At 39.8% G+C, this 17,113-nt stretch overlaps 2 protein-coding genes across 2 annotated transcripts in view; one reads left to right on the top strand and one right to left on the bottom strand.

Moving 5' to 3' along the window:
* LOC308468816 (fibronectin type-III domain-containing protein 3A-like) overlaps positions 1 to 6,348 on the bottom strand; it is a 35,464-nt gene extending 29,116 nt beyond the window's left edge. Inside the window, 4 exon segments of the mRNA XM_080991241.1 lie at positions 1,405 to 1,481; positions 3,035 to 3,110; positions 6,234 to 6,335; positions 6,337 to 6,348. Of these exon segments, the coding sequence (XP_080847367.1) occupies positions 1,405 to 1,481; positions 3,035 to 3,110; positions 6,234 to 6,335; positions 6,337 to 6,345 (264 nt within the window). The 5' untranslated portion in view covers positions 6,346 to 6,348.
* The window catches only part of LOC308468837 (growth hormone secretagogue receptor type 1-like), a gene marked incomplete at both ends in the record, with an annotated part of 74,878 nt that overhangs the window by 41,462 nt on the left and 16,303 nt on the right, over positions 1 to 17,113 (top strand). The gene's annotated exons all lie outside the window — the stretch shown is intronic.

Consider the following 17,113-nt stretch of genomic DNA (forward strand, 5'->3'; position numbering starts at 1 on the left):
TTGACTGGCTGCCAAACAAAGTATGGAAACCATACACACTGAAACCTTGGCCTAAACCAAGACCATAGAAGCTGCAACTGTCTCAAACACATGCAAGATAAATACTGGCGTTCATTAACTGTGTCTCCTGGTTCAGGTCCTGACCAAGTTCATGGTTCAGGTCCTGACCAAGTCCATGAACCCAGCAGCACTCTTTCCACCCGCATTCTCAAGCAACTAGTATTCAGATATCAGAGTTAGTAACCATGGATAACGTTATTCCTCCATAAATATGCCTAATCCCCTTTTACAGTTGTTCAAGTTGGCAGTCACCCTTACATCTTGTACAGAATTCCATAGTTTAACTTCCTTCTGTCTTTCCTTATTTTCCCAAAATTCAGCTTCATTACACGGCGTAGGGGACGCGGGTGGTGCTGTGGGTTAAACCACAGAGCCTAGGACTTGCCGATCCAAAGGTTGGTGGTTCAAATCCCCACGACGGGGTGAGCTCCCATTGCTCGGTCCCTGCTCCTGCCAACCTAGCAGTTCGAAAGCACGTCAAAGTGCAAGTAGATAAATAGGTACTGCTCCAGTGGGAAGGTAAACGTGCACTGCTCTGGTTCGCCAGAAGCAGCTTAGTCATGCTGGCCACATGACCTGGAAGCTGTACGCCGGCTCCCTCGGCCACTAAAGCGAGATGAGCGCCACAACCCCAGAGTCAGTCACGACTGGACCTAATGGTCAGGGGTCCCTTTACCTTTACACGGCATAGGTTCAATTCAGACCCCATTAGAGTGTATGTAAAGCTAGGGTGTATTTTATACTTTCTTACATGACTCCCATTCACCATTTTAATGCCCATTCAACCCAGTCTGGAAAGATTATTTTGGAGTTCCCTGGAATCTCTTTGTGTTTTATCACTCAGAACAAGTGGGTGTCATCAGTTTCCTAATCTCAATTCATGGCTGTGACATGGACTCCAGCACCCTCCCCTTTTAGCATTAACTGAAGTAAAGTGTTTCACCTGCACTTAAATAAATGCACCAGTAGTTTCAAAACCTGATTTCAAATTATGCTAAAAGCAAACCACAGACAGCATTAAGCACAGTGCAGATAACAACACTTTTGTTTAAGAAAGAAGATAATTTACATGGTAAAGTAGGGAGGGTGAGAAAGAGCGCAGGTAGCTTGCAGGGTGCACCTGATTTCCTAACCATGGTAAAAAGACTAGGAAACGATGCACCAGGTCCATAGCAAGAGCAGCAGTCTTAATGTGGCAAGGAAGCGAGAGGAGAGATAAGATCTGCTTCCATCACACTTTCCATTTAACACCTTTTTAAAGCATTGTTAAGTGGGAAATCATCTTCTTTTTTCTTGGGAAATCTCTCTCTTTTGCAAAATCATCAAAAGACTCTTACTGTTTACCTGAGATACATAACCAGGAGGCACATAGATTGGAGGCACAGAACCATTTGTTGACATCATAGGAACATGTGCTGGACCTAAAAGGAAACCAAGCAACAGAGTGTTCACGTCTGCATACTGTACTGAAGTGTGTGCAGTCATGGTTCATTTGACAATCTGATAGCCTAAATGGTGATCATGCATATACATAGACATTTCATTCTTATGTAAAAGGTTTTCAAAGCAATTTTCAAGCCTCTTCAAAGCTTCAAAATGCTGCAGGGTTTTTGACCAAACCAGGTTGAGTAAGAAACCGTATAGCTAGAGTGGTTGATGGACATAAGAAGTGGAAACACAAAGGGATGTATCAGAGATGGCCTTCATGTCTCAGAAAATTAACACATTAAATTACTGATGAAAAGACCTGAAGCAGATTTTCAAGGACACTAATGATACATCAATGCTAGCAATGGATGATTGTATTACAACTTATGTAGATTTATATTGGTAGCATATTTTATTAATACTTTTAAGTGGCAGTAAACCCCACCCCCAATGTACACCAACTTAATGGCCATCCCAACACTGATTTTTTTTAAAAAAAACTTATATGTAAATATGTTTAAATCAATGTGCTTAACCTTGGCCTGCCACCCTGCATGGACTAACTGTAATAAAGAATGCCTCCCCAGCACCCTGCTCTGTGCACCAGCAGGCCATACTATGGCTTGTTGGGTCATTTGAATCCAAATAGTTGGAAGTAAATTGGCAAAGCCCATGCTTGGAGAAATTAGTTCAATGGCTACTGCTAAGCCTGCATGTTCTACAATATGTCAAACAAAAAAATACAGTGATGATGTGGGTGTGTGATAATATATATGGATGATCTAATGAATGGCCTGTTTTGCTTCCCACACGGTGAAGACTGTTCCAGAAACAAAATAATGCTTAATTAGTATTGCTTTCTACTACTGCAGGGAAATTAAACTAATGCAGTGAAAAGACAGCAAGTAGCTTTGTCAAATATTAAGTTCCTTTACGCACTTTCAGATCTTTGTCACATCCCACAGGAATTCAGGAACATTTCTCCCTCCACCCCCAAACTTCTACTTCCTCCAAAGCACCAGAAACTGACACAGAGACAGATTGCTGGGTGCACGGAAATATGCCCAGTGAAAATTCCCTTATGAAGTCAGACTGGATGAGTTCTGCTCACACCCAGGATCTGACTGTTTATTGTGTTTCGGCTGAGAAAGGTTTCCACCAGATCAAACTAGCAGCATGACCTTGGATTACACCCACCATGAGACACTTAGCACTTGGCTTCTCTGCATTAGCCACTTCAATTTATTTGCTCCATTAGGAACCTTGTGTGTTCTCTGCTTGTGGACTGGATGATTTAATTATGGACAGGGTGTGTGAGTGTGAGGAATGCATGCTGGTAGAAGAGTGACCCTGACTTGTAGCAGGTAATCAACCAAGATGAAAGTTTGGTCCCTCTGAATAAAAACTCTATATTGTCGCAAAATCAAAAACATTGGATAGTATGTCCCAATCACAAGTATTTAATGTACTGACACAAGAAGGCATGCAAAATCAAATAAAAGCAGTTTCAGGTGACAAATGATATAAATGCATATGAATTCATCACCTGGGATACATTGAATGTGTCCATCTTCAGTTCTAATTGTGAAAGTCTCTCCTGGATTTACCTGTACAAGAATAACCTAAGAACAAACAAAACAAACAATACTTTCAATCACATCTGGAAGCAACACCGTTTCCCAGAACACACAAACATGCGAAAATATTGGCAATACAATATTAGTTCTAAACTGTTTCTACACTTAACTATTCTGTAACCAGGGATGCAAATATTAGTTGTAGCAGCCTTGTAAATAATCCCACAATTATTTTGTAGTAGACTTTATCTACCTGCCTGCTCTGTACACCTATTAGTCATTTATTGTGCGGGGGGGGGGAGGTAAATGCCTTTGAACAGCTTTCCTGGCCACATTGAAGCAATTCTTTTGTACCATACACCAATTTTCTATTGCTTTGTGCCTAAGTGACTTAAGACCATTTACACAAAAAACAAACATTTCTATCCCAATTTTAGCTGCTTTCAAAAATTTAGGACTGGGATTATATTTTGGCTGCTCAACCTGTTGAAAGGCAAGAGTATGGCCACAGGCAACATATGAAATCTGCAATGGTCTGTCTGCAGTGGATGCCTGTTTGCTCCTGAGATAGTTCAAGGTGTACACTGTTATCTTCAAAGCCCTCAATGGCCCTGTGCTCAGAGTATCTGTGGGAGTATTTCCTCCAATATACTCAAGGAGATGTACCACATTTGCTTTAACTTTAAATCATTTATATCTGCAGACTTTTTCTGGTACACTGGACAATTTAATCACTTTGGGACAGCTGTCAATCACCTGAAGCTACAATGACATCAGGTGAGCTGTTTTCCTTTGCCCATACAAACCGCAAAGGCTTAGAAAGCATGGGGTTTTGTAGGCACCACCTATCAGCTGATCAGCAATGAGTCACATCTTATCTGTCATATATGATACCAGCTTGTGGGGCAGGTGGGTATGCCTTTGCTGAAACAGAGTTGCTGATCCAACAGAAATGTCTGGTGGTCCTAATTAGGTCCATGGGCTAGAAGTTAGGGAGTGAAGTGGAAGGTGATATGGATCAGGCAGCAGCTGAGGCCCAGAAGAGCTTCTGCCAGTCAGAATAGATAATGTTGCACTAAATGGGCAAATAGTCTCCCTCGGTATAAGGCAGCTTCCCATATAGGTTAAAATATTTTAGAGAAAGCAGCACCCTGAACTTAACAGTATCCATTCTGCAAAACTGTGTGGATCAATCATTTTTTAAAATCAATTGACAGTAAACTAACTAAGCCTTTCTTCTACACACACTTACATTGTGACCAGAGAAGTATAGTGGCAAATTGCATTGTTTCCCAAGAATGTTGCCTCAAGCCAGCTGAAAGTCTAGTACCCAAGAATGATGCCCTGTACTTGTTTGATGTGCCCAGAAAATGTGAAAACACATGCTGGAACTAGCCAAGGATAGAACTGTAGAAGGTGATTTATTGGAATATGCAGAAGTGGGAAGGGTTGTAAAGCATATTTTGCATCCGAAAGGTCCCAGGTTTAATCCTTGGCATCTTCCGTTAAGGCTGGGGAAAACTTCTGCATGAGAGTCTGGAGGGCTCTTAGTGTACTCAACTAGATGGATCAATGTTCTGATTTGACAATGCCCATTCCTATGTGCCTATGATTTTCAAAACATCAGCCACAGTTGTCTTCCTTTTCTACAAGCGTTTGTAGCCTGCAGCTTTCTGAATAGCTAATTAAATACTTTTCAAGCTCTGAATCAAGCATTTTGCCATTATTTTTGGAAAACAACATTCTTAAGGTTTGCTTCTCCCCACAGTGATTCTACAAAGTATGCTTTGTACCATGTTTATAGAACTAAAAGTAAAAATGAGCAGGTTCTCATAGAATTTAGAAATAGTTTTGCTAGCTTGTGCTTTGATTTTAAGCTTAATTTCTCTAAATATGGAAATGCTCTTTTTTCAGGGTGTTTTGTCTAGAAATGTTACAACCAAAGACAGAAAATGTACACTCAGAAAAGAGCCAAGTCCACACATATGTTGATCATATAATATGGACAGGAAAGGTCAACGATGACCTAACGCCACCAGAAAAATAATTACTGTCAAAATATGTTGTTCATACTGAACAAGCTTTTTTCCCACAAGAACTAAAAGACCAGAAGCCTTTGGATTATATCCAAATTAATAGTCACATTGAGAGCCTTTCTGATTACAGAGCAGGGTAAAAATATTTTAAAATATATAAACTTTCTCCTGCATGAACTTCATTAAAACAAACGCACAGACATTCCGAGGACACCAGGCTCTAAGACTACACAAAGGGTACAATAAATAAAACATTTAATTTATTAAAATGTTCGGCTTTGGAGTCTTTCCAGGGTTCCCAAAGCTACTTATAATGTATCATAGGTGGCTGCTTTGGAGAAACTTAAGTCCAACCCCCAATACTAGCTCTCCACCCTCTGTTGCATGGAACTGGCTGCACAGAGAGGAAAGGCATCTTCAAGGTAGTGAAGAGAACCATGGCAGAAAACAATGTTGATGGATTTCTGTTCCATGAACCCAAGAGCCAACATTCCATGACTGTGTGTCACCATCTTAAAGATTATCCCATATACAGATAGAGACAGATCCAGATTTTAAATCTGCACCTGCAGTTACATGTTCACACAAGCCCTGAAGAATAAACTTAGTTAAGGATAATTAACTTAAGACAGGCCATAATGTAATCCACTCACCTCTTGCAATACAGGCACAGAATTAAACTCTCAACACATAAGTAAAGCCAAGCTGAAGCCAAGCCAAGAGCATGCATTTTATGGCACGCTGAATTTACAAAACATATATGTATACATGTCAAATCCATTCTTGAAAATTAGCATGGACTTATTTTACTACATTGAAGATCCTTTTCCTCATTCAGTGTACCATTTTTTATTTTTTATTTATGGCAGTCCTATTATCTTTATTTTAATGTTGGGTAACTCTGCCATCCAGTGAAGTTTTCAAAGACAACCAGCCACACAAAAGAGAACTGGCACGATTAAGATAGCCATACAAACTGACATTGCTACAGGAGCTGTGTTATACTATTCCCTTGGTATATCTGTAATTACAGAGGGCATGCTCTGAAGACAATAAATCTAAGCGTTTACAGAGTAGAATGTCACCTCTACCAAACATTTTGGCCATTTTCATATCATGCTGGTCCACTTGCCTGTTGTGTGTTGTCCCCATTGACCATATGAGGTAGAAGTGGCACTTCATTCAAAGCGGGTGTGGCTTCTAATGGAGGAGGCTGCTCTGCCATTACAGCAAGAAATGATCATTCGTTGACAGTTCCTTTAAAAAAAACCACCTGGTGAAACAAAAAAACAAACAAAAAAAAAAAACAGTTCCAACATCAGCAAGATTTGATATTTTGGTTCTGAAACACAGTCCCCTGATCAAAAAAGCTCAAGCACAACAATTCAAAATGTCTGTGAAAGTGGAGATAAGGGGACACATCTTACCAAAAGTGCCCACCTTAGAACTATAATCAGCAGTTTTAAAAAGATGCATGCAAGTGCGACTCGGAGTAACGTAACTAATTTTAGTGTTTGGATTACATTATGTCTGCTTCTGTTCTCTATTAACACATCTCAACACAGAAAAACACTGCAAGAAAGGAAGAGCCCTCTGGGACAGAGTAGCATTACTCAACAAGTATTCAAATTATTAGTTTAAAAATATAACTGGTTGTGAAAAACATGCTTAAAACATATTTAGTTGCAGGTGGCAACTTGGGGGAGAACAGAACACATGGGTAGCATATTAGGCCTCTTTGCCCAATTCTGGTTTCTAGCACAATGTGAGATTAACATTGTATTCCAGTATTATGAATGACTTGTGAAATTCAGAAATAAATTTATTAGCCCATCCCAAAGGCTCTGTCTGGGCAAGTAAGAACCCACAAACAGCACATTCCCACTAAAACATTTTAAAATTCAATCAGATTAAAATACCGTTTAAAAAGTCGCCCACAGCCTGCCAATTTAACCTTCATCCCTGACAGATAGCCCAGTTGGATGCAGTCTTCCAAGCTTCTAAAAAACCATCACATTTGGGCCTTTGAGCATAAGTGGATGGCCTCCCATGGATGCTAACTTTCCGAGTGTAGGGAGTTTCTTTTACACAGGAGGCATGTAAATATATGATCCCCTACTTGCAATCTAAAGTGACACAGTCTTGGGAATGTATTGTGTGTTTTCCTGTCACATTTCAATCAACCTTCAAGTTGAAGCTGAAGAACTGCCTTCAAAAAGTGCCATTTAATAGCTAATGTCAAAAGTCTATTTGGATACAGTTAATATTGAGTAGGGCTGCAAGACTAACATTATAAGACACTGAGATACTGAGGTGTACAATTTAAATATTTGGAAAGATTATGACCTAGTGACTTCCAAACCTACAGGGCAAAATCTGCTCTGCAAAAGCATTCCACCCCTTCCCATCCCTGTCTGTACCCACTAAATCCTCTATGAAAGCTGGTGTAGCATAATGACTAACAGCTTCAAAAGAAAAACAGAAAAATAGGAACCTGATTTTATTCTGAGAGAAACCCTGCTCCATCTACTCCTACAGGATTTAAGAAAGATCTTTCTTTTTCATTTCTTCATATCATTTACATTTGTTTTTCTGCCTTTCCGCATTGCTGAACACAAGATGATTTAAAGCCGTAGAAATAACAAAATATACAACGAAGATTACACATCCTATGACAATCCAGAGCAAATGAAGTCATAATAAAAATATGACTTTAAAATAAATAACTTATACAAAATTTCATAATCAATTTAGAATATATTACACAATAAAATTTAAAAATAGCAGCACATGATAATTAAAGAGAAATTCACTCTCAACAATTACAATAAACCATTACTAGACTATAATCAATAAAAACTAACAGCAAAGTCACAATACATTAAAAGCCACATAAAAAGATTGAATTGAGCAACCAAGTCACATAACTTTTTATTTGGAGGTATCCAGGGTGAGATCGAACCTAGAACTTCTGCATGTAAAGAATGCATGCCAAGAGACCAGCGAGCAACAGTCTCTAGTGCAAATCTTACCCCAACCACAAATTTACTAGCTGGTTTTAGCCCCCAACACAGGGATAATAATACCATTACAGAATTGTTGCAAAGGCTATAATGATTACCTGTGTGAAGCACTTTGAACACTAGTAATGAGCTAAATCATGGTACAATGGTACCTCAGGTTAAGAACTTAATTCGTTCTGGAGGTCTGTTCTTAACTTGAAACTTTTCTTAACCTGAAGCACCACTTTAGCTAATGGGGCCTTCCGTGACTGCTGTGGCGCCACTACACGATTTCTGTTCTCATCCTGAAGCAAAGTTCTAAACCTGAGGTAATATTTCTGGGTTAGCGGAGTCTGTAACCTGAAGCATCTGTAACTCGAGGTACCACTGTATTGCCCTTTACACCCAGAACACAAACACTGGCCTGATTCAGGCAAAACAATCTCAGTCAACTGGTTTATTGGACTGGGAATAAATGTTCCTTCTCCCTCTTCTATCCTCCATCCTCCTGTGTACCATAATCCAAAATTTCCAGGGTTTGTTAAGTCACAGCTTCCTGCAATGCCCCAAACAGGAAACTGTAGCTTAATTACTGATTAGAAAGCATGATATGAAACCAGGAACACATCTAGGGAGAAAGAGAAAGCTAGAGGCAGCTGAAGTGGGTGGGGAGAAGGCCCAAAAGATTTGAGACCAGGTTCCTGTGCAGACATTCCCCTACTTGCTTCACACATGCTATAGCCAGGTCTGGGAAACTCCCAGGACCTAGAATGTGAGACAGCTAGGACAATAGCTGGCTTTTATTTCTTATATTAACTGAAGAAGCAGGTCCGCTTCTTCCTCCGTGTGATCTAATACCTTAGTATGTACATACTTCAAAGCTTAAATAGAGTATGGGTTGTATGTTATTATGCTATTTACTGGGGCTATTGTTTTCTTGTGTTTGCTATGTCTGTTGACAGCTCTTGATCTGACATGATTTAAAACATGTGATTTGCATTGAGAGATCGGGTTTTTTGAGTAAACATCAGAAATCCATTATTAAAAGGCTGAATTTTTAAGAGGCACATGTTACAATGTTAATATACAACACAGAGCTGTCCACAGCCTCATCAGCTGGTGTGACCACTACAGTTCACATAAAACCAAAGACCTGCCAGCTTTACTTAACAGAAAAGTCTCCAATAGCCACAATTGCAAAGCCTACTCAGAAGTACCAAACACCCTTAGTGCAGAGATTTCCAAACTGTGTATCGTGACACGTTTGTGTGTCGGCTGCAGTGTGAAGGTGTGTCATGTGAATGCTTCCTGCACTCCTCCTGTGGCTAGAAAGGGGTTAGTTTAACCTCCAGTTTGCTAGTAAAATTACTGTATCGCAAAATGATGTATGTCTAAAAATGTGTGTCACCAACATGAAAAGTTGGGAAAGCTCTGCTCTAGTGAGTAATATTTATAGATAATCTGGTCAATCACCATTCAGAGTAGCCCTGATGAGTTTTTAAGAAGTAGTCTTTTAAAAAGCCATAGTGTGTTTTCCAGGTTTTCGCATCACAAATGTAAAAGTATATACAGTGGTACGTTGCAAGACGAAAAACGCGCAAGACGAAAGAGTTTTTCGTTTTTTGAGTTGCTTCGCAAGACGAATTTCCCTATGGGCTTGCTTCGCAAGACGAAAAACGAAAACGTCTTGCAAGTTGTTTCCTTTTTCTTAAAACCGTTAATACCCTATGGGAAACCGTGCTTCGCAAGATGAAAAATTCACAAGACGAAAAAACTCGCAGAACGAATTAATTTCGTCTTGCGAGGCACCACTGTATTCTACTGTCAGAGGCAGAGCCCTTCTGCATACCAATTGCTGAGGCCGCTGTTACACTCAGGTCCTGTGGGCAGATTTCCCATGGGCAGAAAGTTGGCCCTTCTGAAAACTGGATAGGAACTGGATAGGAAGTAGGAAAATGGCATAGGGCATACTGCTCTCTCAATCGAATTTGGAGCCTTTGGTTTGATCCAGCAAGGCTCTTATGATCTAAACATTTTCCACACTGAAATCAAGGTTCTTAACTTTAACTGGATTGCTCCCCAAATGTTTCAAAAAAATAACGGGCACCAGAAGCTCATAATTCAGAACTACTGATTGTTCCTACAGGTGTTCTAATCTATAGATAGGCAGCACACATATAGGAAAGATCTCAATCACTGTGTCATGGAGGTGCTCAGACCACCTACCCACTCTTCTCTAAACAAGACCCTGCTTACTTCCCTCCAGCTCTAATATTGGAGCCAAGCACTGGGGTGACCAGGAATCACTGTTCTCCGTACATCTCAACTTTGACATGGGAAGAGGGGGAATGGGAAAGGGGGGCTGTGCTGAGACATGGGTCAAGTAGAAGGGGAGCAGCAGGACTCGGGTAAACTAAAGTTTTGGCATGGCTACCAGTGCTGGCCAAAATATGTGAATCCCAATGGAAGCTATTTGGTCTTTCCTGGAAAAGGGCATATAACTTAAGTATAATGGTCTTAATGCTTTCTTGTATCTTGTGGCTCACAGTTATCAAAGCTAATATCACGTTCAGATCTGGCTGTTCTGAGAACAAAGGAGGTTTACAAACAACATCATTAAATGAACTGTAGTCCAGTCTGGCAATCTCAGAGGAGGAACACTGCAGGGAACAGTAATGTCCTGTTCCTGTCCACCCCAACCCCCCTTCATGAAGCATGACTATGCCTTGAAATATGGATTTTTAAAATACCCCATACTTCTTTTAAGAACATATTTTCAGGTTGCTGAAAGATGCAGCTAGTACTGCATTTGAAGCTACAACCAAGTCCAGCATAATTTTTAATTAAAAAACACACTGTTAAAAAGGTACCAAACTTTAAGAAAGGTTTGCATGTGAAGTAAGATGCCTAGAGTTGGATCATTCCTGCAAGAACAAAACCTTAGTAGTTTATTTTGGGCTTCTGACTCATTAACCCCAATATTGAACTTTGGGAAACATACAATTCAGTTTAACTCATGTTTGTTTGGCCCTGCAAATGCAAAGACAAAAATCCCCATAGGCAGGTATTTTTGAATAATCTTTAATATGAAAGCAGTCATAGAAATAAGTCCCCATAACTGAAGACAAAGCCCTCTACAAACCTGAAATTTCTAGACCGCCTCTCCTTTGCTATTTTCCCCAGTTAAACACATCTGTAACACCTTGTTAGATTGCTTTTGAAAGGGCTTCTCTCCACTACAGCAGGACCACACACGAACATTTCAGGCAAATTGGTTTCCATATTGCAAAATTCAAGGGAGGTTGGAAAAAAAAAGACTTTTGACAGAAACCCCGTTATAACTTAATTTCGGGAAGGAGGGGGTGGCATGGACCATCACCTCTCCATAATACCAATCTGTTCATAAACTAAATATATGTTTTTATTAAATCTTTAGAAATAATGTTAAATATTTCCCAAGGGAGCTTATATGCACCCCTCTTTTGCGTATAATATTTGGCTTCCATCCAGAAAAGTACCACAGGTTATGTTGAGACACTGGACATGTTTCTTAGGTATTGCTCAACAAGTACACATAGTCAAACATTTTCTGTGTTCACAGATGGAAAATAGCCACATAATTAATATGTGAAACAGCTTTGGCTGTGGCAGGGATAAACCACTGCAGGGTTTTTTGAAGAAACAAAACAAAACATACAATTCCTGAAACACTCTGAAGTACAAGAGACTTCCTTGTAGATTTCCTCATGAACTATGCTATCACTCCCATATATATATATATATATATATATATATAATCATTTACAAAGATAGAAGTCTGCAGAAGTGTCTGAAGCAAAATTGTTAGCTCTGTATTAGCATTAGGGGATTCATTTACCACATTATTATGAAGATCTGTATAGGCTTAAACTTGCCGCAAGCAAACTTAACTTTCCAATGCAATCATCTAGGATGAGTCCACCTTGCAGTTGAGAATCCTGTACTTCATTTCCTCTATGCCCCATAAGCTAAGAGGAACGGAGTGTAATGGAGCCATGGGTGAATAAGACTGGCTGTCATTTATCCAGATCCCACCAAGAGTTCTCTTTCATATACACCATAATCACATTGAAGGGGGAGAGAAAAAGTTGACCATTTGCTTTGCGGGAAGCTCAATAGGTTTACTAGAATGGGAGATGCACCATGTCAGCCACACCCGGTGATATTGCTTGGCTACAGTTATAACTGCAAGTAGTAACAGTAAAACAAATAAACAGCTGGTTTCATTTGAAAGCAAAAAATCAAGAACCATTCAGGACAGGACTTCTACAATGGCTCTAGCATTGTGGGTATCATCTCATAGTACCATGACCCAATATTCCAGGTGTGGGGAACCTTCGGCTCTCCATATATTGCTAAACTACAAATCCCATCATCACTAGCCACTGACTATCTTTGCTGGGGCTGATGGGAGTTGTATTTCAGCAACACCTGGAGGGCCAAAAGTTCCCCACCCCTGAAATATTCTCTCAAATCATCGGGTAGGCTTTTAATAATGCAAGGAGGGGAGGGAAGAGAGCAAGCTACCTCAAGATCTTGAAGAGCTGCTGCCAGTCAATTGGCAATACTAGGGCAGGTACACTAATGATCTGACAGTGTAAGACATAGCACTGCATTCAATGATTTTTCTATTCAGAGCAGACCCACTGAAATTTTTGGACATGAGTAACTTGGATCCATTTATTTCAATATGTTGGGGGGTTATTGGGTTGTTTTTGTTTTTGTTTTGATTATGTATTTTGTGGTTTTATATTCTGATTTTATCCTGAGACCTGCGGTTATAGGGCGGTATACAAATTTAAATAATAATAATAATAATAATAATAGTTCTACTCTAAGTAGAAATGAGTTAACTACAACCAATAGCTCATTATTCCCTAGCAAAAATATTATTATTCAAAACAAAATACACACAGTCCAGCACTTTTTCGATGAATAATTTTGTCGTCCTGAAAAATGGTACTTCAATTTTACAAGGAATATACAAATCCCTTAGTTCAGGGAAGTGATGGTCAGGATGATAATCCAATATGGAAGATTTGTTCATCTCACTTTTCCCAAGAGTGAAAGAATATATGTACTCTGCCTCATTTTTTTAAATATCTGGATTCAATTTTAAAGGGCATTTTAATGCATCAATAAGTCTCATGCTTATCTTTCAAAAATTATCTGACTCAGCAGGAGATCTATACTTTAGCAGAACTGATTTAAGCTTAAGAGTATGGGACACTTCTTCACCCTATTTATATATAGCGTACTGTACTTATGGAGACCCTCACAGCAGCCACTTGTCTCTCTTTCTCTTCATTTTACAACTTCTGTGCCAGAACTGTTAGTGACTCATGGCCACATCCTGTAGTGCCTAGCAAATCCTCCCCCAGATAATCCTCTGTGAATTCTTCAGAGAGCAAGGGACCTGAGGCTTAGGGGAACCCTACATGCTGAACACAGACACTACCAAAGTTTAAAATAATAAGACCGGGTTATTAATTTTCCCAGCTTGTAATGTCCACATACAGTCCAAGGAAAACTCACTTGACTTTAAATACTTTTTCTGCTTATAATTGACACTGATGTTATGATTTTGGTCTAGCTGCTCAAATATAGCAGCAGCCACTGCTACATACTTAGATTATTATTCTCAGTAAAACTGTAGCTATAAAATGAAATTTTTAAAAAATGAAAATCTAGTTATAGGGCAATACCAACACTCCATCTCAATCAATTGGATTGGGAGTTTCCAAGCAGAAAGGCTCAAGAGCATGCAGCATCCAATATACAGCCAAACTCTGGTGAAATGTGGTTGGTTGGCTGCAAGGGACAGCCAACTGAATCCTGATCTAAATGAACAACAACCCAATATTGGGTCATACCATTTGAGGGGAGGGGAAAGAAGAAAGATGAACTCTCTAAGTCTTCTGTGGGAATGATTCCTGGGTGGTTGTTCCATGGCTGCTTACCTGCTCCCTTTGCCTGGGTGGAGTAGAACTTCACTGTTTGGTGCTTTGGTGCTGAATGATCCTTGCCTACAGTTGTGACATAAGAACAAAATAACATAAGAAAACGGCCCATCTTTTCCAGCAACCTGTTCTCACAGTGGCCAACCAGATGCCCCAGGACACCTCTATCTTCCTTTCCCCACAAAGTATCGTTTCCCCAAGGTACCAGGTAGAATGGATCAGAACTAGACAGGCAGGCATTCGTGCATCCAACTGCAAAAGCCAAAGATGTAGGAAGGGAAAGCAACCTATTTTCCCCACTCTCAAACTTTCTAGCTCAGAATATAAGGTGGGGAAGAAATGGAGGAAAGGGAAAGAGGAAAAATAATGGGTATTATGTTAAAAATATCGTTTTGTATATACGAAGCAATGTATTTAGGGGGGAAAGTGGGTACTTTTCTTAAATAGAAAACTGGAGAAAATCCTGAGCTATTAAAATGACTCTGGCATCCAGGACTTCTAAATACTCTCCCTTTTCCTTGCTTTATTTTGTCATCTGGGGCTGTGTGGGGAGTGCCAACCAACATTATCTCTGCGTATAACCAAGTGCCAAAGAGAAGTGTTGATAAAAACTCAAGTTATCAAATAAAACACTCTTCCTAAGCTGCAATTCTCATTACCAAAGCAAAGGCTCATTTACAAACACTGGCCTGCCAGCTGCAAGCTAGACTCCCCCATCCCAACTTCTAAGGCAAATGAACTTTGCTTATCGGAGAAAAAGTACATTAAAGCCAAATGCATGTTACATTTGAATGAGATCATTTATAAGAACAATACTTTTTCTACATCTAGCACACCCACATCCATGCAGTGTGTACTAAAGTAAAATAGTGTGCAAAATGGTTCGAAGACCCCACTTAGATAATATGTTTCTTAGGACATTTGCTAGTCTTTAGTCCTCTTTGTGCTTTATTGCAGTGAACTGCTGTATTTTTCGCTCTATAACACGCACCAGACCATAACATGCACGTAGTTTTTAGAGGAGGAAAACAAGAAAAAAAATATTCTAAACGAAACAGTGGATGTATGATTTTTGTGGTTCATGCTGTGGCCACAGACATGTGATCTGACAGTGAGTTTGGAGTAGCCCAATGCAAAAATCCTGAGGATCCATGTGGATCCATGCTTTGTAACCATGTTTTTGCACCACTGCGACCCCAGGCAACAGTGGGTGCGTGATTTTTTTGGTGCAAGATGTAGCCATGGACATGCTATGTGATCTGATGGTGAATTTGGGGTGACCCAGTGCAAAAATCCTGAGGATCCATGTGGATCCATGCTTTGTAACCACGTTTTAAGTGGGGAGGGAAGGAAAAGCACTCAAGGGACAAGGAGCACGCATGGGGTGTGTGGAGAAGGATGCTGCTAATAATGCTATTTAGCGAGCTGAGTGGGGAGGAAAGAGGGACAGAGAGCCTGCTTGCTTTAAAGGAGCCAACCGGACAGGAGCCGCTTACACTCATGTAAGCAGCTCCTATCCTCTCCCTCTTTGCTCCTTTAAAGCAAGCAGGCTCTCTGTCCCTCTCTCCTCCCCACTCAGCAGCTCTTCTCCCGCTTTGCTGTTTCAAAGCAAGCCACGGAGGAGGGAAGGAAGGGGATCCTCTGCTCACAACTGCAGCAGATCCCCGCCGCCACCCGTAGGCATTCGCTCCATAACACGCACAGACATTTCCCCTTACTTTCTAGGAGGAAAAAAGTGAGTGTTATGGTGCAAAAAATATGGTAAGACAGCTACCCTTCCAGAAATCAACATTTTAACAGCTGTAGCATCCATGGGAGTGTGATGAAACTGTGTTTAATTATAATTTCATTTTAAAATATAGTTCACATTATTTAGGCAAAAGAGAAATGGATTTTAATGGGGCTTTTATTTTTAATTTTTTTAAATCGATAGTAAATAAAAGCAAATTGACCTTCATTTCAAACTCAACAAAGCACCCAAAGTGAATTATAACATTATATTAAAGCAGTCATGCAAAATCTGTAATTGAAACAGAACACGCACTAAATGTGAAATGAGTCAACAAAGAACTGGCAAAAAAAGTCAACACAACCTAGCTAAATGCCAGCAAGTTCATTTTAAAACAAAACTAAATTTAAAAAATAAAGAAAATTAAGTTGTGGTAGCTGGTAGGCATTATATAGAGAAGGAGCCAATCAAATCTTCCACAGAAGCCATCCAACCAAGTAGGTGCTGAATCGAAGTAAGATGGTGAGTTCACCAATTCCATAGTTAAATTATGGAACAAATTAAAGCAGTAATTCCCAAAATGTGTGTCACAAAAAATGCTTAATTAAATATGCACTGAAAAATCAAAACCATAATTTGAGATACAACCAGTGTCTGTATCTTGAATGGGGAGGACTTATACAGCACTGGCACCACTTCTCTATTAATATAGTACTAACGCAATCCAGAGGACAGAAGGATTCAGCAGAAGATATACCAGCATCATATGACAAAGCCCACACTGTAGCTGATAGACACAGATTAATACCTCATACATCATTACTGGCAAACAGCAGGATCCTAAACCTGAAGCCAGCCCACCTATGGAAAGGGGGGTGATAGAAACTGGAAGGCAATATTAATGTGACTTTCCTTCAGTTGCAAGGTGGACACTTGACCACTGTTCTTGTAGTTAACCCTATTAATCTAACTAGCACTCAGTCAAGGGAATATGTATCTTTTTAGGGGCAGAACAGTTAGCCTCTAATGTTAACCCCCAAAATTAATGTGCCATCAGAAGTTGGGAAACATTGCTTTAAAGGGATCATATGGGGGGAAGATTTGACTAGTCATTCTTATGCTCATCCATGCCCATCTATTTCAGATTTCTCAAGCAGTTATTTCAAAGAGAACAAACATTACTATACATGTTATCATATATACTTTTGAATACTGCCAAATATATATAAATAGATAGAACTGCCCTACACATTTTCACCCAGAAATACAAAATACTATGTCA

Source organism: Podarcis pityusensis (assembly GCF_964106645.2).
Source record: "Podarcis pityusensis genome assembly, chromosome: Z".
NCBI classification, from domain to species: Eukaryota; Metazoa; Chordata; class Lepidosauria; order Squamata; family Lacertidae; genus Podarcis; species Podarcis pityusensis.